The 25,699-nt window shown below is 40.6% G+C and overlaps 1 protein-coding gene across 4 annotated transcripts in view; it reads right to left on the reverse strand.

Annotated features, from left to right (window-relative positions):
• Positions 1 to 13,807: 13,807 nt before the first annotated feature.
• pde4ba (phosphodiesterase 4B, cAMP-specific a) overlaps positions 13,808 to 25,699 on the reverse strand; it is a 124,848-nt gene continuing 112,956 nt past the window's right edge. For 3 of the 4 annotated variants that reach the window (XM_035652814.1, XM_035652815.1, XM_035652816.1), the window contains 8 exons: positions 23,733 to 23,826; positions 20,111 to 20,394; positions 19,839 to 20,003; positions 19,081 to 19,180; positions 18,751 to 18,905; positions 18,521 to 18,643; positions 17,680 to 17,862; positions 13,808 to 17,562 (listed from right to left, as the gene is read on the reverse strand). In XM_035652814.1, coding sequence (XP_035508707.1) covers positions 17,122 to 17,562; positions 17,680 to 17,862; positions 18,521 to 18,643; positions 18,751 to 18,905; positions 19,081 to 19,180; positions 19,839 to 20,003; positions 20,111 to 20,394; positions 23,733 to 23,826 — 1,545 coding nt within the window. In that variant the 3' untranslated portion in view covers positions 13,808 to 17,121. Of the gene's footprint in view, positions 17,563 to 17,679; positions 17,863 to 18,520; positions 18,644 to 18,750; positions 18,906 to 19,080; positions 19,181 to 19,838; positions 20,004 to 20,110; positions 20,395 to 23,732; positions 23,827 to 24,693; positions 25,102 to 25,699 lie in introns of those variants that run through there. The other variant, XM_035652817.1, reaches the window with a different exon arrangement.

The raw sequence follows: 25,699 nt of genomic DNA on the forward strand, positions 1-25,699 counted from the left end.
ACTAATGAAACGCAGCCCTTGTCTTTTTATTAGACACTGGGTATTAGATATTGGTGATAATCAAAAGATCCTCAAATGTACTGACATCCAAGGACTGATATTACATTCATAAGTAACCAAGGCTGGCTTCTTTAAACATGGAGGCCTTTAACATTATATACTCTAGATATGATTTATACATATAACTTTAGGGGTTTGGGGATTTTGCAGCATGATTTTACTTGGATTAGGGGTTTGATTGTGAGTTGCAAACTGTAACTGCCATCCACTTATATTTCTGCAGCATGTCATTTTCTTTCATTCAGTCTTACCAATTCATTCATTTTCATTCGCCATTCCCTGGGATAAGCAGCTAAATAATTATTTGTTGTTGAGAGAAGAGGGAGAGCTGGATTGACCTTTTGGACTCAATGGACACAACAAACCAAACTAATTAATTCTGCTAATACTTGGATTTCATCCTGTTTTTTGTTTAGCACTGCTGTTAAATATATGTTTTTGTCAGTGACTTCTTAATTACATGCGTGGACTTTTTCTTTGCACTTTTCTGCCGTGTGAGAGTACCGTTTCCGAAATGGGCAATGGGAATAAATTCCACAAGGTGTTACACATGACATCTAATTCAGGCAAAAATGATTAAGTACTCACAAGATAATTATATATAGATAAATGCTGGTACACATGGGTCGTTTAATTTGGCTAACTCAGACTGCTGAAGCCTCACATGAACATCAGAAACTGTGGGATGCATTTCTGCCCAGAAAGAGGGCTGTGGATTTTGTACCCCACCACATTGAAAGTGCATTGTTAACAACCTTTTGCATTTACAATGTTCATATGGGACTATTGCTTTAAGACAGACTTAAAAAACTGTAACTCAATCTTTTAATTTCTAACTAAATATGTTTAAATGATTATAAAGCTGTGGCAAAAATTTCTCCAAGAGAATCTGACTTAACAACTGCCATCAGCACACGTTTTTAAGCAACCTAAAATGTGCTATTAAAGAGTGAACACGCATGTGCCGAAAAGGACTGCAGTATTGATGCTGTGGCTGCTACGTGCCAGGACCACCACTGATACAGGATGGAAATGTTGGAATGGGAGCCAGACCCAGAGCTCAGGTGTAGCTCCATGTGAAGTATCACATGCAACAACAAAACTAAGGACAACACACATTTTGATTGGACACAAATGATATCACATGCTGATGTTGTACAGTCTGGCCTGGCCTCCGATAGTTTGAGTCCACTCTCCGCAGGCATCGACGCCACAGCTCTTATAAAACATACTCAGTGTAATTAATCAAACTGAATATTTAATTTCCCAAACAAATGCTAATTACTTTGCAGTTGTGCCAAACCCCCATGACGCAGCGAGCTTGGCCAATCGACCTGAATGAACCGACTGGAGTACGATGACGCCAAAATATAATTACTCAGCTGTTTCAGATGACAAAAGCAGATCGCTCGTGTGTCCTCTTCTCCTCTCTCTTCTCCAGCCCTCGTTTTCCTGTGCTGGATTGCAACATTGAGTAATAAACTTTAACCAGGTGCTAGGTTGTCTCCATTGTGTCTATAGTATTGTCAGGGGTTCTGTGATTTCAGGGCTCTAGGTGACTAATATCTGGACCCAACTATGTCAAGGCTACAGGGGCTTGTATTCCCAAAATCACTCCCTTAACTTTCATTAAAAAAAAACCCTGAAGACTATATAGAAACATTTCGGATCCACGATTGGAAAGAATATTTTAAATAAAGACTGTAAACTGGGGTTCACATTGTAAGAAACATTGACCACATTTGAAAACTGTGTGATTGTATGGATTGTGAAGGACCCACAGCAACGTTTTATGCCCTAAATGTTTGTGAACTAACGCATTTCTCGTCTTCCTGGTTTTTGCAACCAATGGTGATTTCATTTTCTGAACCTGGCAAGTGCAAAATACTCAAGGGGTCAATTACAAACACTTATCTTCGTCTACAGGAATAATGTGTCAGAAGCTAGGGTTGGATAACAGTATTTCAACATTTAATCATTACACTAAAATTACGCTGGCAGGACACTTTATTGGCCAAGTGTTCAATCAGGAACCTGCATCGGTATGTATTCGTCATCCATGTCAGCTTGTACTAAAGCTCTTACTCATGAGTTCAGATCAAGTGGCAGCAGGCCTACATGTACCAGAAATTCGTATGATAAAGGATGGTTCCAGTTACCAAAGACATGCCAGTTTCCTGTTTCCTTTCTAGGATGTTGTTCTGCACAGGGTCTCCATGGTTACAGGAACATTTCTTAAGTCCAAAAATACACAGGCCAGCTCAGAGGGAAGTAGATCATTTACCGTAAATGAATGACGAGCAAATTATTTTATGTACTGTCATGGATCATTTACGCAACAGGACTGGATTCACTTTCATTTCCAATGTTCAGACGTGCTCCAAGATTATTAAAGCTGGCAAATATCGACGGAGCCACAGAAGATTTTAGCCCTAGAGCTATGAACCAGTGTTAACCCATGATAAGTTGTATGTGCTCCTCCAGTATTGTTAGTTCTCAATTCTCAGATGTGTTTTGTGTTAAACTAACGGCTCTAACACTGGGGGGGGGGAACCCACACTCACTGCTTCTTTATTTGCAGCCAAACTACTAACATTACTTTGTTTTATACTTTTATATATTACCAGTGTACTGACAGCAATGGTTTTGTGTCTGGACCCGGCCTAAGTGAAGGGCCTGGATATATCCACAGGGCAGAGTCATGTCAAACAAACATATCTTACATCTGGAGAACTAGATTTGCAGGCCAGAGCATCCTACAGCACTATAGTACTTCATTATAATGCTATTTGTCACACACTTCACCTTTATCAAAAAGCAGCTTCTGCAATTTGCATATTGCACTTGCCCATATTGCTATTTCTATGATATTGCGATCAATTTAGCAGCTACATCTGCCCATTAACTTACTTTAGCCAGTAAGGGTTTTTCTTGAGAGAAAGCATCATTAAATACAAGGTGATAAAATGAAACACTATAATTCAGACTCATTTTATTCAGGCACTGTCCAGCATCAGTTCGGGTCTCTCATGTTACCTTAGTTTAGTTAAACTGTTGCACTGGTGTTTACTATTGAATCAATTAGCCTCCGTTTTTTCTCAAAGATAAATACAACACTCACCGCTATTTTAAGAAGCCTTTGGTAATTCAAAGCATCTTCTGTCCAAGTGAAAACAAAGATATTCTGTCAACTGCACAAGTTACAAAAAAAAAAAAACGTCGACTCCTTTCCAAACCTGCGACTGAGTCCGTCAACCGGAGAAAGATGGTCGCCGGAAGTAACACGGCCGTTATCGCCTTGCTCGGCTTGTATGACGCACCATTTTTTAAATTTTTTAATTTATTTTCAGTTCAATATATAAAAATACATTTTATAATGTTTTAACGTATAATGAGTCATAAATGTGTGCTTTATATTTTTAATTAATTTCCAGCTCTATATGACAAACTGCGCAGAAAAACGATGTGTCACTTCCGGCTACCTTTACCGTTTGGCAGTTAATGTTAATCGTTTTGAGTAGAGTTTGGGGAAAGTTGTTAAAACCCGTTTTAACTGTGCAGTATATGGAATATTTTGCTTCCAGTTGGAGAGAAGTCTTTGGGGAATTTGTAAATGACTTATAAACAGCGGTAAGTGCTCTGTTAAAGGCTGATTTCAGAAAATAATTGACGCTATCTGTCAATGTCAAAGTCTCAACGGAGGACTTTTTAAAGGGGGCACGATCTCCTGCTACAGTGTCCACTAACATGCAGGACAATAAGACACTAAAGCATCAACTCCTCTTCAACCACATACTACTATTAGTAGTAGAAGTATTATTTATTTTCTGAATTAAGACTTAAATGCCACTAATTGGGTTGATTAATACACCTGACCAGCCTCTCACCCAACCCCCTTGGTTAATAATGAATCGAAACATTCCGGGAAAAATTTACTTCCTCCGGCAAACAACAACAACTTGACATGCAGCCCAATAGTGTTGCATAACAAGCACGTCTCTCCCTGTTCACCCACGTTTGATTTTTCCAAATGTTTGTATCCGCACATGAGAACAAACTTGGCCCTAAAGCATGCAGACTGTACCTGATCCGTGTGATGATCCTCTTCTTTAAACAGTATGCGATGTTTAGCAAAGGATCTCTATTGAATGAACGGTGCCTATCCAACTGCACTGTTTTGGTCGGTATGCATGGCATGCATGTTTGACTATGCCTAGAGGCAATGGTGTCTGTGTGTGTGTGCACGGTAAGAGAGGGGACCTGCTGGGCCTGTTGGCAAATCTGTTCACTATGTTTTTTTTCCTTTAGAGCAAAAAAACAACAACCATTAATCAATCAAAATGCAGATTGTACAGATTTAGACTGTATTAATTTACTCCATTAGATATATACATCTCTATTAATGAGATCTGACCATGATCTATAGGTCTAGTAGGCCAACCAAAGATTATTTTATTATCAGTTAATCTGATCATTTTATTGTTACTTGTCTGAGGTCTTTAAATTGTCGGACCAACATTTCCATACCCCAAAAAATCCTCAATTTACTATTCTAGAAGATTATGGAAGACTGATAAAAGCAACACCTATGAGAAGCTTGAACCATTACAGTTTTGTTTTGTTTGGTTTTTTACAGTCACTGACAGTTACGATCTTTAGCAGCATGAATCTGCGTTTGTCTCTGTGTGTGTGTGTGTGTCTGTGTGTGTGTCAGAGTTTATCTGTGTCTGTACCTGCTGTACAAGATGTTGCCTGCATGTAACTGTGGAGATGTTATCCCACAGAGAAATGTCTAGAGAATGTGTCTCAGTATTCAACTCTTGCACAGTTGCCATAGCAACCTGATCGACAGAGAGGACTTGGTCGTCCCTGTGATAGGATGTGAGAGAAAAACCCTGTCAAAATCCCAATTCACTGCGTCTGCCTGTCTGCCTGCCTGTCTGCCTGCCTGTGTCTGTCTGCCTGCCCCTGCTGATCTGTCTGTCTGTTGTCCTGTCTGTCTGTCTGTTAGTCTGTCTGTTCTGCCTGCCTGATCTGTCTGTCTGTCTGTCTTTCCCGGTCTTATGTTCTCTCTCTCTCTGCACGTATACTCACACTTGCATACGCACAAACACACCTTAATCAATGTGTTGGGGGAACACCGCCTGTCTACCAGTCTACCAGGGGCAGCTTAATTGCAGTCAATATTCTTGCCTAGAAAAACAGGTACGTTCTAGTTAAAGTCAAAGAATAAATACTAATCCTAATTTATTAATTCATCTATTTTTGGTGAAATCTGGGCAGTTATTGCTGTTTCTGCGCCTGCATCTGTCATCAGCAGTGTGGTCCATACGATGTACTTAAATGTCCACTTTCTTTATTTCACTCAGAACTCTGATGGTGCCCCTGCTGGATACATGAAACTCATTGTGTGGAGTGACCCATGTGTTCCAAGATGTCTTCAACCACAACTTTTACCCAGGTTGGTTAGCTCCTCTCTCCTCTTCTCTCCTCTTCTCTCCTCTGTGAGGCTAGGCCAGGGCACCACACATGCTCAGTTCAACCTGTCAGATCAAATGAGAGCTCCTGGACTGAAAATTGTGCCATGGGAAGGGGGCAGGGACAATACATAATAGGAGAAAAGAGGGATAGCTAAACATTTAGCTGCAATCAAAAAGAAAAGGAAAGAAGTAGAGAATAGACATTTCCCAAAGTTGCATTTAAAGGACATGAATCGAGCCCTGCTCTAGAGTTAAGAGTTAATTCTGTCTCATCATATTCAAAGCATATCTGAATATGTGTGAGGGTAGCTTATGCCATTTGTGTGTTTCTGTCAATTTTTTTTTCTAAACGGTCACAGATTCCTGAGGTGAGTTCACTACAAACAACAACAGCTTTATTAAAGAAAATAAACTCCCCAAATGTGAAGAAAGGAAAATAAAATACCACCATACACCTACTCAATTAAAAAAATCTCTCTCTCTTACACCAAACCAAAACCTTGTTAAGCAATCTCAAAATACACCTAACCCTAACCCAACGGGAACAAAAACAAAATAAAACTGACAAAACCGTCTTTATTAGTCTTTCCACTATTCCACCAACTCTGGTGTCGCCCAAAAACACAATAGCCAATATATTTGTCCAATTGCCCAAAACTACTAGGGTGTATTTTGAAATTCATTAGTTTTTGTGTTTATCTGGTACTGTTGTGTATTCTAAATCTATATTGTAGTTCTGTGTGTTCTGTGGATCTTTTGAGAATCACTCCTCTGTCGCACTTTCTAACATTTCTCCCATTTGTTTTTTTCCCGGTAACGTTTTTTAAGATTTAAGTATTTCTGTCAAGTTGTTGAGTTGAATTTGTTAGTGTTGTATGCTTTACAGATTGTGTAAAGTGCTTATGTGCTCATGGCTTGTATGAATACATTTGAATTGATCAACAGGGGCCTCCAGGGTAGCGCTGTAGGCAACATTAGCCTTCTTAATGCATTTTAAAACTTTTGAAAACCATTGAAAATATGATTTGTGATGATGGGGGTTTTCCAGTGGTCAGAGAATGTGTTCTTTAAACAAGATGTCCTAGGTTCAAGCCCTGAAGCTGACCTGTGTGTGCCTGTCATTAACTATAACTGCTCTGAAGTACGGGAGATTACTGGAAGGAATGGCATTACGAGAGAACAATGAGTGAAAGACACGCACACAAACACACACTCACGCAAGCCAAAGAACTGTTCCCATGTGCTGCAGACCTCTATGATTTGGAAGGAGTGCGTGAGAGCAACAAATCATTTATAAAGTTTAGGGTAATATAACCAAAGGGCACAGTGACACAGCTGTGGAAGAACCAGAGAAAAGGGAAACAAAAACTACTTTGAAATTGGTCACGCTACGGAAAAACACACATTCCTCACTCATTCTAGCTCTCTGGAGTTTTTTTTTTTTGTGTTTACCTTTTCTATCAAGTGAACAATGGAGACTGTAACTCACTGTTGTTTATGTCTGTTCATGTCAGTGACTCAAAGGAAGAGTTTTAATAAGATAAGAGAAATGTACTGGTCCAGGGCAGACAGGTCACACCACACCCTTTCACTTCTCTAGATGACTGGGATGTAGTTACTTACAGTCAGGGATTTTCATTGAGGTCGTGAATCTGTGGAAACATAAAGGGGTGCTGATGTCACTCAGGTCTTTTACCATATTAAGTATTTTGTGACTGATTAACAGCACAGTCCATGCTAAAGCTCGCATGAATCCATTGCTTTTGGGAACAATCTGATGTATCTATCTTAAAGGGGTAAGGCTCGGCAGGTAACACACAGGTGCAGTTAGGCTGTAGGTGTGCTAAAAGGAGGTGGAGGAAGGATCGGATCCTTTATTTAAGTAAAAGTGCTAATACTAAATTTTTTAATACTCTCCTGGTAAAGTGGAGATAGAACAAAAGCTGTCCCTCTGCTGCTGAAAAAGTCCTAGAGGAAACACTAAAACTAATTTAAAAGACTTATTTTCTCTATTGTATATTTACTATTGCTACTATTGCTTTAATAAAGCAAAACTATTTCTTATCCCATTACTCGATTAATCAATGGAAAAATCAATAGAATACTCGATTACTTAATTTATTGATAGCTGCGGCCCTAGCCTCACGTTACTCGCACTGGTTTACTCACTGGATCATTTCTATTAACTACTCCTCTTGCTATTAAACAACTCCAGATCAACAGCAACTCTGTCTCTGTGCTCCTCCCCACACAACGCTGAAATAACCCAGCGATATGTGCAAAAATATCCCTCAAACTTCAATATTTTCAACTTGCGCAAATTTGGGAGTAGGGTGAATTTTGCATATTCGAGTCATTTGTGTTGCCTGGTGCGAATTCGCCTTTAATTCGTGTCTACTCTCGTCATTGACTCTAAATGTAATCTACTCGCATGCATAATTTTATTTGCATCAGGCTGTTTGAGGGGCAGAGGTAAAATAATTTAAAAAGGGCACCAGCATGCAGAAAGTTGTGATGGTTTTATGGCGATACAGATTAGGGTTAGGGCACCTTAAAGGGCACTTCATCATGTTTTTGCCACTAGAAAGGCACTGTATCATGTTTTATCTACCATAGGAGCATGTAAGAGGGTGACTAGTGTTGTTGTGTGCAAACTGTAAATGTAAGCAAAACCTTGGTAACCAATTCCATTTACTGTATAGCAGACGGTGTCCAGAAAGGGAGCCTATGTTGCTTTTAGGACCCTTACCCTAACCTCCACCACCCCACTGTTCATACCAGGATGGGGATTGAGATCAATTTAGAGCCCTTTTTTATCCAGTGCAATCTTGGATGTACTGCAGCTTGTTTGAGACTTCTGGTTCTCATTTTTGAGAGTCCCACTGAGTGTCTCTGCAGACAATGCCAATGTTCCTGTTACATCCTGACAGGCTGGCTTATATCCCCAAAACCCTATGCCCAACTCTTCTCCCACCGCTTTTTACGCGCACAATGAAGACTCAAAGAGGATCTTCAAACAGGCTGTCAGTGGTGTTTCTCTGCACCCTCAGCCACTTCATCATCTCTCCTCTAATTGGCTCCGGTGATATAAATAGCCATATGTATCCATCACGAGACTGATTTACTTGCTTCACTTACAAGGTTAATGCAGCCACAGGGGACCCAAGAGGGGCATCATGTTGCCTTTTCTCTGAAAGCCACTGTTGCAACAACAAAAACGGACAAGTGCAACTGCTGATCTTTATCTTGTACTAATATATTTTATGAATTCCTTTCTTTTTTTTTTTTTTACTGTTTTCACCTAGAGCTTTGCTTCGTTAATGGCAACACAGAAGGAAGCCTGAAAGGCAAAAAAAAAGTTTTTTTTCCCTTTTATTTCATTCAGTTCAATACCTCGAATGAAAAAAAGGCCTCATTATGAACGACAACAATAGTTTTCTTTACAAAATGATCACCGATCCCAAAAGACAGTTCGATAACTCTTCATGCAAATTAAAATGGTCATTTTTAACAGTGTATTCTCTGTGAGCAGCAGTATTTGACCCAGCTGGCCCTACAGCCAGCTATAAAACCACAATGACGCAAAAGCAGGAGCCACATCATTTGCATTAAAAGAGAAGATATTTAACCCTTTATGGCCATAATAAATGTAAGCTGTTACATTAAGCCAACACTGAACAGATGTGCGATCTCTCACTTAGATCAGATTCCTTAATTTAGCCACTCTGTGTGAAGTTATAAAATGAGTGCAAGGTGTGGATTCCTAAAACATTACAATCCTGCACTCTTAGCACTTAGCATTGGGTTGCCCTTGTTGTAGCCAGTCATTGACCCCTGATAAACTGTTACCTCCGGTCCACCTGTTTATGATTTCACAAATAAGTTCTTAACGTTACTTTTTAATTCGGACTTCTAATGACTGTTAAATGTGCCTGTATGTAGCCCCACACTCAAACACTGTACTAACAAGTAAATATGCGTTCTCTTACATGCTGTGTGCACTGCCAGACTTTTATATGATGATGAACTGTCATTCTACTAACAATCAACTGGGAAATCTGGGAAAAATTAAAACCCAGCTCATTTAAAGTGCATACTCTTATGTAATGATGATTTAAGGGACTGAACTGAAGGGGAATATCTTGAGAGGAGCCAACCAGGGGGATAGGTGGAACCAAAAAGGTTTTTTTTAATCTCAAGCCACACACATAGCTGTTGTGTTCACTGTTGCTGATTAACATGTAAACCAACATAAAGCAGGAGTTCAGTGACCATCCAGCGGGGTTTTGAAGTCGATTTTACTCTGAATATTGACATGGTCCCTCAAGGCGATTAAGCACTTGAAGCTTTTTGAGTTGCAGAAAACAGTTGACATGCAAAATACCTTGCTTTGTCTTGAGATGATAATAGGAAAAAAAAGTTTTACTTTTGTTCAAGCAAAGATGTCTTCGAGGCTGCTATGAAAAAAAAAACCCAGCACAGTCCTACGTAGGTTAACAGAATAAAGACTCTAAAGAAATCCACATTTGTCACTGCACCATTGTGAAATAACAACGCGTGGGCTCGGAAACCTTAAATTTAATTACCCGACATCTCAATGAAGCCTTCGTCTATTCAGCTTAAAGGAGTTATGTCATCCGCTCTCTCCCCCTCTGTCTCTACTGTATCTACTGTGTGTCTTTCTCCTCTTATCAAACTACAACTTTAAATGTGTCTTAATTGTGAGAACAGCTTAAAAACTGACTGCACTGAATTATACATTACATTTTACTGTTTTTATAGCAATTCTGGAGGCATACATTTTTACAAATTAAAATAATATTAAAATAACACTTTTTACAATTGCAGTTTTCCCTTGTTTTGGCAATCAATCCGAAATTAGTGGCTGTACAGTCAACTGAGGTTGATTATTGAACTACTCTCAAAATAATTACTCTTGAGTCTGGAACATTGTGTAAGCAAGGAAAAGGTCAAATATTTTCACACCCTCTTCTTTTTGTTTTCATTCTCTTTTCTTTGCATGTCTCTTTAATTGATTCAGGATACTAGAATTTTGGAGCCTTAAGCCAATTCCTTATTATCTCCAAAGCTAATCATTTCCTTTTCTTAGCTGAAAATATTCCTCATCTTTCTCTTTGTGCCACACAGGGGAGAAGTTAAGTGGTGTCTTTTTCCTTGACTGGTGGGAAATGGTTTGCTCTGTTTTTAGCTTTATTAGATAACCCATCCCCATGGCTTTGTGAATGAGTGACAGGGGAGGCCACCTGTCCCATATCCCAGTCTCTCTTTCTTCCATCTATCTTTCTTTCGTCACATAGTACGCAAGTAGTTTCATCAAATAGAATCTCTTGCTTTTTACTGGGTTATGTCGAAAGCAAGACCAGAGAGAAACTTCCACAGTTGGGAGATGGAGGTGAAAGAAATGAGAAGAGATTGAAAATCATTCAAGCTGAGGAGGCATACATAAGAAAATTCAAGGATAAGAGCTAAAAGATGAAAATAGCAAATAAAAGGAGAGCGAAGAGGAAGAATAAGATGACTGACCTGTGATATAATTCACTCATGATTCTCCTTTGAAACAAGGTTGGAGTGGATACAAGGGCAGACAGCCTCAGATCTCTTATTGTGGGTCACAATGAAATTAGATATGAAGGGTCATGGATGGAAATTACACAAGCCTCTTACCCTTGTCTTTAAGGGTTTTTTAGATAAGGTTTGAATAATTCCTTCCCAGACTGACTTTTAAAAATAGCCACTGATGATTTTAAAGAAGGAACCCAATATAAAATATTTTTGGAATATTCTGATATACTAATTTGTTCTTGCCTAAATGTTTGTGTCCAGTTTTGAAAATGCAGCTGTGGGCTGTAAAAAGCTATGATATAAGACTGTAACACGTGTGAGCGCTTTGCAGAACTACCCTCATTATGTGTTTAAAGACGGAAGTTGTTGCAGTAAAAACAATAAAAATGTAATAACTACTACCACAATATTGTGTTCCATGGGAAGTGTATTTAGAGCCTATAAACCCTCCAATCAAATCAGTCATTTGTGTAAAATAATTAGCTAACAGAACATTCCTGGATATATTGCTTCATCAAGCATGTTTGCCTTCCGACCCTGGTTGTGTGTAAGGTCCCACATGTTAAATAAACCAACTTAATAATGTAGTAAGGCGATTTATCAGCATCTGCATCCTTCCCGGTAATGTTAATAGGGAGTCGCTGCAGGAGGGCACTGCAAAAGAACAGGATTAAGGTTGATAGGCGAGAATAATGAAGAGTTTCACAATTTCACCAAAATACGCACAGTATGTGCAGATTAATTTGCGTACAATTTCAAATGAGTCAGACTGAGACCACTGAGTTATTTCCGTTCCATTCTAGGGTTAGATGGACCACACTAAGGAAAAATTGTTTTGAAATATCAGAAAACTAGGGCTGTCCCCTAATAGACGACAACACTATAGCTGCTGCCACTAGCTTGCAGGCCTGTTAGCTGACTGTACCCGGACTGAGCTTAAAGCACTGGGTGAGGTTTGTTTAGTCAGGCGCTTTGGACTGCCAGGAGGAGGAGGGGAGCGGGGCCAGAATGAGCACCATAGCTAGAGTGGGGCGATCAGGCAAGAGTTGTGCTCATCAGCCACCCAGTGACCACAGCTGGCATCGAACACCATCGGATGCCAGGGGCGTCATTTATAAAATGTGATGTAGATTCCATCCTAAAACTCTGCGTACTGACAAAATTCTGAATCTTCTTCTGCCAGAAAATATTCAGATCTATAAAACTGTGCGGCACACACCTGTAGTCTAGACTTTACAGTTCAGGAAAATGTGAAGTGCTTTATAAATGACCACATGGTAGCTCACCTGGTAGAGTGCGCACCGCATATGCAAGGTTTGAGTCCCTGCTGCAGCAGCCTAGGTTCGATTCCAACCTGTGTCCCTTTTTTATTGCATGTTGTCCTCGCTCTGTCAGGCATCTGTAGCGCATTTATGTGTGCGTACGTACAATTCAACACATGCAAAGATGAGCATTGCGTTCATTTTCTTTTTTTGTGTGTGTGAGAGGGCCTTTATGTCGCATCAGGACAGTCCTGTCAGATTGTGTGTGGGCCGTGGTGCTGAGTCTGTGTCACACTGTGTTCCTGTCTCAGCACATTAGAGCTGAACCTCTGTGATGATGAACACAGTGACATCAAATAGAATGAAGAGTAACATAGGACAGATGTACTAATGCAGACTATAATGTAAATTTAATTCTTCTTCACTTTACTGCACTGTCCTGAGGTTTAAGGTTGATGGGTTTCTTTCTCACAGGACGGGCCAGGGTCCCCTGACCTTTAGTGGCTTCATTATTTTTTTTGTTTGGATTGTGGTGGACTAACTGTGGGAACTTTAAACTAAAGCCACATTTAAATAAATACAATCTCAGACTCTAATAGTATTCCTGTAAGATAGCCTGTGAAGTACTTCTTACAATTAGGGCTACCACTAAGCCATATCTAATTCTTACAGCACTGTCCTGCCCACTAGAATCTATTTAGTCCTGAAACGCCACTTATTTGACTAGTCGATAAACCGAAAATAATTTGACATTTTGCTGTTTTATATTATTGTAATTTGATTTTATATTTGGGTTTTGGGCTTTTTGTTGGACAAAAGAAGGAATATGAAGGTCCAGTGTTTAATGTTTGGGAGGATCTATTGGTAGAAATGGAAAATAATAGGTATGTTCTCAGTAGTGTATAAGATGACATCTTGTGATGGGCATTTTTTTTCACTTATCTGACGTTTATAGTTAAATCAATAATGTAAATAGCTGTTATTAGCTGTGAATATGTGCATGTTTGATGTAACTGATGTAAAACCGTTGAATGGAGACTTGCTCTGTTGCATTGCTATATTACAGTGTAATGTTTCTCGAGTTGAAATAATTTTATGTTTTTGCAATGGCATTGGTCGGAAAATTGGTTCACAGCTCTTTGTTCAGGTTGGGTGTCAGCAGCAGCACAGACCTCTAGGGGCCAGTAGCAGGGATTTGAGACTATTGTTGATACTGTTTTAAATACTAGAGGCTCTTTTTTTTCAGCACAAGACCCAGGTGCTCAGTAAATACAGTTTTGTATTGGGACACAGCCTAATGAAACATGACAAACATGTGGGAACCCACCAGAAGCAAGCCTGTGACCCAATTTGTAGTTCACACCCAGAGTTAAGAAAAGTAGGCCATGAGGGGGAAAAAACAGCAGAAACAGAAGGAATATATTCATGCTTTGCTTTTAATCACTTAATAGAAAAAGTATTTCAGATTTTATTTTTGAACACAATATACAATATAATACCATACATTGTGTGAAACATTTAATAACCCACCTGCAACAACTGGTGGACTTTGAACATATTATCGACAATAAAAAAACCCATCTCTCATGCAGATAGTGCTAAATCTGGCTAACCATTTGGACACAACTAGGACCAAAAAAAGCTTGAACATAGATAAACAATGTTAATACTGACAAATTTGAATTTCAAAACTGCTAACAAGTTTGGTCAGAAAGAGTTCACACATGAGCACAATCAGTTACATAAGATCATGTTTTGTTGTTAATTCAGAACGATTCACGTCAGTGCCGGGCGTATTGTAGCATGCTACCAATACCGTCCCCGTGTTATCTACTTTTACATGAAGTGCCTTAAGTGTAAAAGGAGACAATCGCTTTGTGTTTGTCGAACCTGTATCTGGCCTTGTAAATCAGCAATCTGCATTCAAATGCCGGGTGGAGAAGCTTAGGTTGTGACAAGCCATTGAGAGAAAATAAGCTATTTGTGTACTTTGATACCAAGCATTGACTAAGCTTCTGTGTTCCTTGTCTAGCTTGTATGTATCCTATATCCAAGCCTACGCAGTTTAACATGTCCTCTATGACGCCTCGGGGTTACCAAATATGCCGCTGTCAAATGAAAACCTTGTAGCTTCAAAAACTCAGTTGGAACAAAAATAGTTTTCCATCAAAAAAAAGTTATCTAAGAAACAAAATGAGGACATTTGGGCTATTATTTATGAAATACAACTAAGCTGAAATTTAAGACAAATTTTTCAAATATGAAAAATACCATGATTTAAATTAAGATTTCAAAGTGAAGCCAAAGTGAGAAACAATGTTGGTTTAATATTCATGCATAATAAGCTTAATATAACATTACATTAAAAAGATTACTTTGGAGTTACAAGGTTCTCATGTGACAACAACAAAATGTCTCTTTAGCTGCTGTTCTGCTGGGCACTCAAAACATTGTGCGAATATATACTTATATATATTTTATATATATATATATATAAAAAAACAATATATAATACATATATAAAAAGACTCTAATCCAGAGTCTTCTACACATTAGACACCACCACTTCCAGGTAATGCAAGTGCATATAAATTAAAATAGATTTTACACTGAACCAGTATTTCTTATTTACAAGCTTAAAGTATAGAATAAATACACACTGTTATAAACAGCAAAAAGGACCAACTTGAGCTCCTAGCAACAAACAGTAGAGACAAAGGTGTGGAGTGATGAGGGGTAAGGCCTGATGACAAAGTCAACACATCCAAACACACACACACATACAGAAACACACACACACACACACACACATACAAAACCTTTCATACTGCACACAAACGATTGCCACTTAAGCATGGTGGAGTGAAATTAGATGAAGTACCTTTGAGTATATCAGTAAACCAATGTGAAAATGGAGGAATTTGATTTTAGATGCAACTAGAACATTATAAAAAAAAATTGTGGAAGCCACAGGAGCCGAAATGTGAAGTCTGCGAACCATTTTCAAACAATATTCTCCAACACATTAATGAAGAAACAAAGAGGTGTTTTTTTGGTTTGTTTTAAAACTAGAGCACCTTTTTCATATGGGTACAGTCTGGAATCCAGCATTTCCATCTGTGCCAAATCCCAATAACCCGACTGTCCTGGAAACCTGATACAGTGGAGGGGGAAGGGACAAAATTCAATTGACGTCAATGAGCAGACGCCGCACTTGAGGGATTTTTATCGTGAGGAAGAAAATAGCCGGCCTGATTGTTTTGGGGTCGTGTCTGTGGAGCCCAGAGGGGTTTGTAAACCATGTGAATAGTGGTGCTGATGAGGGTATGAGAGCGCCTTTCAGACAGGCAGCTGTAAGAGCACCTTTAATCATCTGGTCTGGGCCTGATTGCGGAGGGGCAGGGGGGCATTACATCAGATGGGTCTGGGGTCAGGACCTGTTCCAACTAACGGGATTATTAAGACTGCAGCATACCTGTGGGCTAAAAATAGATTCACCGCTGTTGTGCATTTCGTCCTTGACAGACTTCATTTCTCATTCTTCCATAGAACTAAACAGCTTGTTTTCACGAGCTGGATGTTTTTAGACCTGCTTGTATTTCTGCTCATTTCATCTGGTTGTAGGTTATAAGGGTTTGAACCGGACTAACCTCTATTTCACACCAACACGACAACAACTGGATGCAAAAATGAAAAGACGAAATCGTATAATTGAAATGTCCCAATAATTTTACTGAATATTTAGCAGGAATACCTGGCCATATAATTGCTGAGCATGTTGCATCAATAGTCAAGTTTTGGTGTGAAAATGTAGGAAGCCCCAATGGTCTGCAGACCGTTACAAAGGAAAAGAGAAAAGATGGAGTATGAAAATAGATGATGTATTTCAGACATTCATTGACCGACATCTGATATAGAGAGCAACAAATTAAACATGTAACATGAACCCTAAGTGAACATAAACGTTTGAATTCTCTGTGTAAAGAAAAGCATTGTGCTCAGATTGAAAAACAAATGTGACAAAATGTGCGTATAATGTTGGTGTTGATGTTTTCTTATTTCGATGAGTTTGTCCAAGAGTTGTTTGTCGACGTTTGTTTGGATTTCTCTATTGCCCAATACATGGAAGACTGATCTCTTTTTAACATACAAAAAAGATTTTGCTCTTTCAGATAAGAAAAAAAACTAAACATTTCACAGACATACTAGAGTGTTCAATAAATAAAAAACTATTATAAAGACAATAGTAAAAAAGGCACACAAAAGTCCTTTGACAAATGGTACAGGAAAAAAGTAAACACTTTCTCTTGCTATACAAATGTGTCTCCATCAGTAGATCTTACTCTATGCTACTTCTAGATCATATCATATCTGTAAAAAAGTCTTAAGGTACAAAACTTCTCTCAGTAGTGTCAATGTCCATTTAATGCCAGTCCAGAAAAGAAAAGTAACCATTTTCCAAACTGGCCGAAATCCTTCAAGCTCCACTCTCAGTCTCGGCTGTCCATCAAGACTTAAAATGTTCGCAGTAATTATTTCCTGAGAACTCTGAAGCCGCTTCACTGAAACTGTCCGTCCGTGTCTGGCTTCAAACACCCAAGTGCAAGACGCCCTCCGTGCGGGACGAAACTAAGCCCTTGCTTCTGTGGGCTTATTAAAAAGCACAGCTGCAAGAGGATCTCCCCTCTTTTTTCCAAAAACTTTCAAATCACCATGTGAGCCTGATGATGGAAGCCCTATGTGTCTGTGGGTGACGCCTCGTGTGTCACAATCTCTATTGCCGTCGTGGGCTCCATTGTGCTGGCCTCATCATGCTCCTGACCGTCCAAATAGTCCAGGGGAGGAGAACGAGAATCTCCTAGACTATCCTCCTCCTCTTCTAACTCTTCCTCTTCATCGTCCTCCTCCTCCTCACCATCTTTCTCTATTCCATCCAAGTCCTCCTCCTCCAAGGTCAGCTCAAACTGAAATTTCTCCCCGCCTCCCTGCCCCCCAGTGCCTCCGCTATGTCCGTGAGTGCCCTGGTCATAGAAGGGCGGGGAGGGACTCTGGGGGATCATGCTCTGGTACCAGTTCCTGTTGTCCTCCAGCGTGTCCAGAATGTCCTGGGCGTCTGGGTGGACCAGATCGGCCCAGGTCTCCCACAGAGGGTGCACAATGTAGTCGATGAAACCCACCTGGAAAGGAGCAAGGAAACAAATTAGAACTGGAAGTGAGAACATTTTGATGCGCGTATGTGAATTTCTAAATCCACGTTTGTGCATAACCCAGTTTCTATGTCCTTGATTGCGTACCTGACTCTTTTCCACTGAGGCTGTGTGTTTGTCACACATAGGGCTGATCTCCATTCCCCTCTCCCTCTCTCTGTCTCCCTGGTGGAAGAACTCCTCCATTATCCGATCAGTCCACTGACGATACAGCTCCAGGGACTTGGTTGGGTTACTCAGGTCAGCACAGTGCACCATGTTACGCAGCACCTATAAATAATACAGAATTGCAGATTAGTAAATACCTGTTTCCGCTGTACTGGGCTCATCATTTTCAGTTTTTGTTATTTCCCCTGAGAATCTCTAAATTTAGCTTTTTTCAAATTTTTATTTTTCAAGATGTCATCATGTAGATACTCAGTAGCTCTTAAAACACTGAGCTACTCCCGTGTACAATCCAATATGCTAAAAACAATACAGCCTAGTGTGGTTACTGTGATTACTTTACCACAATTAGATTTAGGAGAAATTAGATTCTTATAGAACATATATTTAAGGATAATTCTATAATGTGCTTTCTTTGTTATGAAAGGAGGTCAGTCTACACAACAGTCTAATAAAGACGAAATCCTAGAAAGACCATTAGAGGGAAAGTGTGGGGAGCACTTAAAGGTAAAAAGAAGATGGATGGAGTGAGAAAAGGAGTGACAGAGGGAGCAGAGGTCAGCTATGTAGGAGGCCGGCTAATGATCACTGGCTGAGTAACCTCCGCCATTACTGGCTATTGATTAGAGCTATTAAAAGCAGGTAAAAGAGAGGTGCAGAGCTTACGGTATGTCCAGTAACAAACTCGCGTCTATATAATGTACGTTTTTTGTTGTGATTATTACACTTTAAGATAAGAAGAGGTTAAAAAAACAGCACTAACCTGTATCCTGTCGGTGTAATTGTCCAGCAGCAGCACTCCAGAGCTCGTCACCTTCTTAGTCTCCACCATAGTCTTCAGATCAGCCAGCAGACTCATGTGTTTGGACATGTCAGTGGCCAAAACCTGAATAAAAGAGAAAAACATTGTCAGCATCAGGATCGTGAGGACGGGTTCTGGTTTAAATTGAGATCCCATTAGAAGAGAAAAGAATAGGAATCAGGATATCTTACCATGTCGATGACCATCTTGCGCAGGGACTGCCGCTGCTTCTTAGTGAGGTTCTGGAAGATATCACAGTTATCCTCCTGCAGTAGCTTAAATCCCACAGCCAAGTGATGATTCTCCAGCACAGACTCGTCGTTGTACATCAGTGCCAGCTCAGAGTCTGGGAAGGTGTTAAAAAGAGATTTTCATATTTTAATCTTTGTTACGAGTTCTTCTGTTTGGTTGTTTAAAGCACCAATTTATTTATTTTTTGAAGAAAGCAACAAATGCATGATTTATATATTTATTATTTATAGTGTTATAACTTTATGTCTTGAGTAATATTTTTGACTTACTGGTATTGATAAGGAATTGGTTTGATACTCCAGGATGGTCAACATCATGGATAGCTGCAGCAAAGATGGCTGCTAGGATCTCAAGATCTGTGAAGACCGCCTGTGAAAGGGAGAGAGGGAGGGAAATAAGAACATTTAACTATTTCTGAGGATAAAAATAGCATCAACATAGCATCTGCCCACAAACTATTGATTTCCAGAGCCGTATGTGAGGGATAACAGACCCAGGGTTGCTGTTAGCATCTGATTTTCAACCGTAATTTGACTCAAGAAATTGAGTTGTTTCTCAAAGGCTGCCTTTCTGTAAAATGTCACTGTGAGAGAGGGTAACAGTGTGTCTGCTGGCTTTGATAGATGAAAGATAGAGGACCAGAAAGGGTAAATCATGATCTGAAGACCTGACTGTGCAGTGTCTTAACAGATACTCCAACTTAAGGAGAGCTGCAAGAAAATGCATGCAGGAAAAATCTAATAGGGTACGGAAAAAAGAAAGGGATATTCTCTGAGTAAAATTAAGCAGGCAGAGAGGGGGAAAAGATGATCCAATGGAAAGATGTTGAGCTCTTCAAAGCTGGTGTGGCTATCCAGGAAAGTGGCACACGGGGTGATGTCAGAATTCTTCTAATTTAGTTTTCCCTTATTTCTGTATATTAACACTGGTGTCCAAGTCAGAGGTGGGGTTTTTGTACCTCCAGAGTTGAAAGCTATACACCAATTACTAAAAACAAGTACAACTGAGACTGTATATTGTAACTTACATCAAGGGCCGGAGTTGAGAGGAGGATGTGTGTGGACTGGGCTACGTCAGCAGCATGCAGGCTGTTATGGTAGGCAACATCTGAATGATAGTGATCTTCCAGCGTCATCATGTAGGCCACAAACGTATCCATGGGGATCTTAAATGTCTTTAACAAGTCCCGCTCCTAGAAAAACATCATAATATAATTAGAAATCAGTGTGGATCATTTCATCAGTAATGAAAAAATTATAATTAGAAGGCAACAATTATGTATTTGGAGATGCTTCGTACCTGGAAGATGGCGTACATGATGCAGGTAAGTGGCCGGTTGTGAGAGTACTCTGAAACAGTGAAGATGTTCAGGCCCCACTTATTGAGGTCCTCCAGCTCCTTGGACAGCAGCTCCTCCTTATCAGTCTTGACGCCAAAGCGCGAGATACTGCTGCCGGAGAGTGAGGGCCCGTGAGAGACCTTCTTGACCCCGCTGATCTGTGTCATCAGCTGCTGCTTCTGTTGCTTCTTCTTCTCTCGCGTCTTGGACGTCGGTGACGGGATTTCCACCTCATTCTGTTTGTCTGAGGGAGGGGAAAATTAGAGATTTGTTTTTGTTTTGTTTTTTACAAAAGTGTGAGCAAGAAGTACTTAAAATTTCCATTAAACTTCATTCAGCATGAGTAATCTACTTCTCAATAAAAAGCGATTTCAATGCGTGGGCTGCTTGAGGACCCAGGTGCACTATAGAAACACCTGCAGCTGGGTAATTCCTGAGGGATTTATCGATTCACTCATTCATCATCTGTCCCTCCATTCATTTGTTCATTCATGCTCCCTGTCGTCCACCTGCAGTCTCTCTCTGAGCTCCTACTGTTCATTCGTCTCTGTCCCTCTCCCTCCCTCTCCCCCCCCCGTCTCTCAGCAGGTGTCTCGCATCTCATCTCCTGTTCTTTTCACTCTTATAGGTCAGTCCATTGACAGACAGTGCTGGGGCTTCTACACAGTTAAGGCAGCTCCATGAAGTCGGCCATTCAATAAGCTGCCGCATCTTTCACAGCTTTATCAAATCACTTAGTCTAGAGTGGGATTTTTTATGTTTGGTCTGCCCATATAAAGTGAATAGAAAGTCCAAAAATACACTGAAAATTGCATGGCTTTCATGTAATATTCCTTTGAAAAAACAATTATAAATAATATGCCACGCTTCACAATTAATCCAAAAATAAACACACAAAACGTGCCAAGTTTCTTAGAATAACCAACCAGGCCCTTGTGTTTACTGCAATCACAGAAGAATTGAATGAGACCCTGCAGGGGCCGGCTATCGGCATGTATGTGCACCGCGCGCTCATCTATCTCGACTCAGCTCATCGCTGGCCTATCAGCCTTCCCCTGTGGAGGGTTATTCAATTACCAGCTGTAATTCAAATAATCACTTTCACTCTCATGCTCTCCCTCTCTCTTGCACTGTTTTCTCTTCTTTTCTCTCTGTCTCTCGCTCTCTTCAGTCCTCCAGTTGTAATTGAGAATGGGCAATTAAGCGCTCTCAGACATGTGCTGCGTGGGAAACAAGGGGAAGAGCAATATATTGCCCTCTAATTTATTACAAGCCATCATTATCACCACTGCTGTGTGGTTTTTGTGTGGTCTGTATGTCTGTGTGTGTGTGTGTGTGTGTGTGTGTGTGTGAGAGAGAGAGAGAAATCAGATTTGTGAGACAGACAAGTTTGTAGTGTCATTCTTATTATCCATTTCTACATAAGTAAGTGGCAATATACAGTAAACGACATGCACTCTGTTCCACAGTTGACTTGATATGACTGATAAACTGCTCAGGAGGGCTTTTAGCACAGTCATAGTGATCCTGGTTTCCATATTTCACCAGATTAAGTCTCTGTGTCGCAGTTTGGCCTGCAATGTGTCAGCCAGTCACATAGATAGTCCCTCTTAGTTTCTTATTTTCCTCCCTCCTCTCCTTCGCAATTAGCTTGTCTCATCATGTCTTATCTCTTCTTCTTTCGCATTTTAAATGCAGATTGCCCCTCCTAAAATTAAGCAGATAAACTAAAAAAAAAAATCTGTCCCCTTTCTCTGTTCTTTCTCTACTTTTCTCGCTCCTCTGTCACCTCCCACGTTTATTTCGATTTCATCAGAGTCTTTTTCATCCTCCTCCATATGCTCTCCTGTGAGAGATGCAGTGGAGGGGAGCGAGGGGAGGAAGAGGTGGGGCAGGGGTACTTTTCCCTCAGTATATTCCCTAAACTAGGTGTGTTCTGCTGCTGGACGATCAAAGGGAATTATGACAGAATTATGCTGCGAGGACAACTGTGGCGGGGGAAAGGCACACGTGAATGGCCAGCATGCTGTCGGCCAACAATCCTTAACGCAAAGTCAGAAAACCTGGTCTGAAATCACCCTCGATGAATTGTCCGCCACACCATCAGGTGAAACATTTCAAATTTGAATTTGCGTTGCATCTAAGAATGACCTCTGCAGAACCAGGCATATGGCAGGAAAATGTAATTTCTCTGACCCTGAATGGATGCTTTTATAAAAAATAATATAAAACAGAAATAAGTGCATTATTGATGTGATACTAATCTTAATGGATGGAAGGATTAAACAGCCCAACTGGTCAGCTGAGGCCAAACCAGGCCAGCTGTGCTGGTTTAGCCTTTTTTTTTTTTCTACCCCACTCTTCATTAATTGTTTACCTCTTTTTTCTTTCTACCGCCAGCAGGGTTATCCTGATTTCTTTATCGTAGCGATAGTGATCTCTGTCTGGATTCTCGGGGCAGAGGGGGGAAGAGGTGGGGGGACAACAAGGTGTCCCTGCTGACAAAGATGCATTAAGACGGTGATGAGTCACCCAATCTGCCGAGCTCATCTCACTGCCAGCAAAGGGGGTTCCTCTGTACCTCTATTTTCTCCTTCACTGCAGTCAGCTCCCTCCCACCCTCCCTCGTTTGCTTCTTCTCCGTCTTTCCTCACCCCTCCTCTCACTCTCTATGATCCGGTGGCGAGGGATCCGCCAACAACACTACACCAGATCAGGATGCCAATCGATCGGAAGCACAGTGTCTATAAATAATCTTAACTAACCCTGTGTGCATTCAATCTGACTTCTATTGTTTTGTTTGTCAATCTGTATTACCTTCAAGTCATTCACTTATCTATTACTGAGCTTTGTGTATTCGTCCTCTAGCTACCGCCATGCTTCTGTGGAAATTAACAGAACTTTTAATCCATTCGGGGAAAATCGGTCGATTGTCTCACTGGTCCTGGTTTAGGTTATTTCACTGAATTAATTAAAGTAATAGTGTGGCTCGATACCAGGGTCATGAAACATTCTGTACATGTGGGTGCCAAAAAATAGCAGATGCAATGGTTCTAAAGATAATATAAATACAAGTATGGCCATCCATACTCAGACTTAAAACATGCAACCCATGCTAACAGCATCCAGTTCCAATCCACTTACTCTGATTCTAGCTAACAAGCTCCCTTGACAGTCAAATGACACTTCTCACAGTAGAAAGCCATCTTAAATAATTTTATTTTTCTCTTAATACTTTTGAAAAAATGTATTTATTACTTCAATTTTAATAGCCATTCTGAGCCTGCTGCAATAAACATCTAGAGACAGCTTAATGGCGCAGTGTTTTATGGTACGCCCCCACAGAAAAGCCTGCCAGAGCAACTTGCACAGCTTAACATGTAAAAGACTGAACCTCCACATTGCAGCAAAACAGAGGAATGGGGATCTGCATAACCTGCAAAATATGCGTTTATATTTGTATTTTTGGTGAACATACGGGTCATAATTATAGTCTGTGGTGATTTTAGGTGGATTATAAGGACCAAATTGGTGAAAGTGTTGGTGTGATTTTGGGTTCATGTACACAAGACTTTCATTTACCTAGGAAGGTGTTGGAGATGAATTCGGAAACCTGATTCCCAGACCGACTCATCTCAGATAGGTGCGTCAACTCCCGATTCAACATTCTCTTGAACTGCAAGGGAGAAATAGGAAAGGGGGGGGGGGGGGGGTGAGAGAGAGGAAAAAAATGTCGTCAGTTTCCACTGAGGGAAAACCTGGGAGTAACTATGTTACAGGATTCCATGGAAAATACAGCAGTACCCAGTATAATTCCAACCAGCTCAAGATATTATTTAATTACAGCGTAAAATCAGTGGGGGGACACATCTTATTTTTTTTCCCCCTGTAATTAATTAGGGTGCGGATCATTATTTGTGTTACCAGTGGGGAGGCCATCACCTTTTAATGCAAATCACCCCATGCAACCAATTTACAGTTTTATTACACTGAATCACATTGTTGGGGCCTATTTAGCTGTTTTACATACATCAGTGTGCAAGAATTTCAATGATGTCAAGAGGAAAATCTGCACACTGCTTCCTACATTCCTCTTTGTTCCAGCATTTTGGCGATATTCATGTACTTTTTATATTAACAACAGTTTTAAATAGATGAAACAGTTAAGGGAGACAGATGCATTTGACAGTACACGGAGACCCAGGCACTGCAGTAGCAGCTGTTTATGACAGACTGATGCAAGTGCGTGCACACACATACACACTAACACACATACAAATAGACACACGGCTCTGCAGAGAGCTCAAGATGGAGCCTGAGCCACAAAACAACCTTCTGTCAGACCCCCCTCACCATGATAGAAATATCTTTTGGTGCAATTAGGCTAGCATAGTATCCTGAAAAGCTCCACAAAAACAGCAGATATTATCAAAAACCATAGTTTCTTTAGAATTGGCCCTTAATGTAACAGCATCGCAGCAGAGAGAGATACAATGAAATGAGTGTGTTATCCCGACAAGCTACGTAGATAAGCGCCACACACCTTAATGTAACCCCAAGACACCGACAGCAGGTAATTGGCTTCAGGCATTTTGGACCCCGTTTTCTCGTTCCTACACAAAGCCAGAACTGTAATCCAATAGGAAAAATAAGAGGCAGACGAACAGGATTCTTTCAGCACCAAAAAGGACAAAAAAATCCTCTCTTCTCTCCTCTAGTGTTTCTCTTCTCAGCGGCTAAAAGAGCAGCTTGATGACGGCTCACTCTCCCTCTTAGCAGCAGAAAAGGGCCAGCTCTGAGTCTCCATGCCTTGGTATGGACGGATGGACGTAGGATAAAGTAGGAGCAGTAGCCAGGCTATGTGAGGGGGAGATCCAGCAGGCTCGGTGGATCGGCTGGAGCTGTGTGCTGGGGACTCTCAGCACACTGATGAATAATGGAGAAGAAGCGAGGAGGAGGAGGGGAAAAAAAACAGCGATGGAGACAGGAGGAGGAGAAGGAGGAGGAGGGAGTGAGGCAGCGATGTTCATCTGACTGGAGGGGGGGTTCCTCCACTGGATTTGTCTTGCTTCGCTGCTCTCACTGCTGTAGCGCTCACTCCCCCTCCTAACCTGCTTCTTTCTCTCGCTCTCTCTCTCTCTCCATGTTTCTCTCTTTTTCATTCCCCCCCTCCCTCTTCTGTCTCTTTTTTTCCCTGCTGTAGTCTGCCAGCCCCAGCAACACGCTCTATTCAGAACACATGATTTGACAGAAAGTGGGGAGAATGGGGGAGCCCTAATTACAGCTTGGCATTGGTGTATACATGAGGTTCTGAAGGGATGTTTGAGTGAGTGGCATATAATATCCAGACTTGGATTCCAGGTGTACAACTTTTCCTCTCTTTCCTCTCTGTGCAACCATTGCAGAAAAACCCCATCCTTTTCGATTCCCATCCCTTGTAATTCCCTTTAAATTAGCCATTGTGAAGGAATGTCATGGAGCCATACAGCTATGCCTCCCCTTTACAGTAAAACAATGAGGGTTGGGAAAGGGGACGGGGCACGTTTTGA

The sequence above is a fragment of the Morone saxatilis genome, unplaced genomic scaffold (genome assembly GCF_004916995.1).
Source record: "Morone saxatilis isolate NCDOM2014 unplaced genomic scaffold, NCSU_SB_2.0 Contig12, whole genome shotgun sequence".
NCBI lineage: Eukaryota > Metazoa > Chordata > Actinopteri > Moronidae > Morone > Morone saxatilis.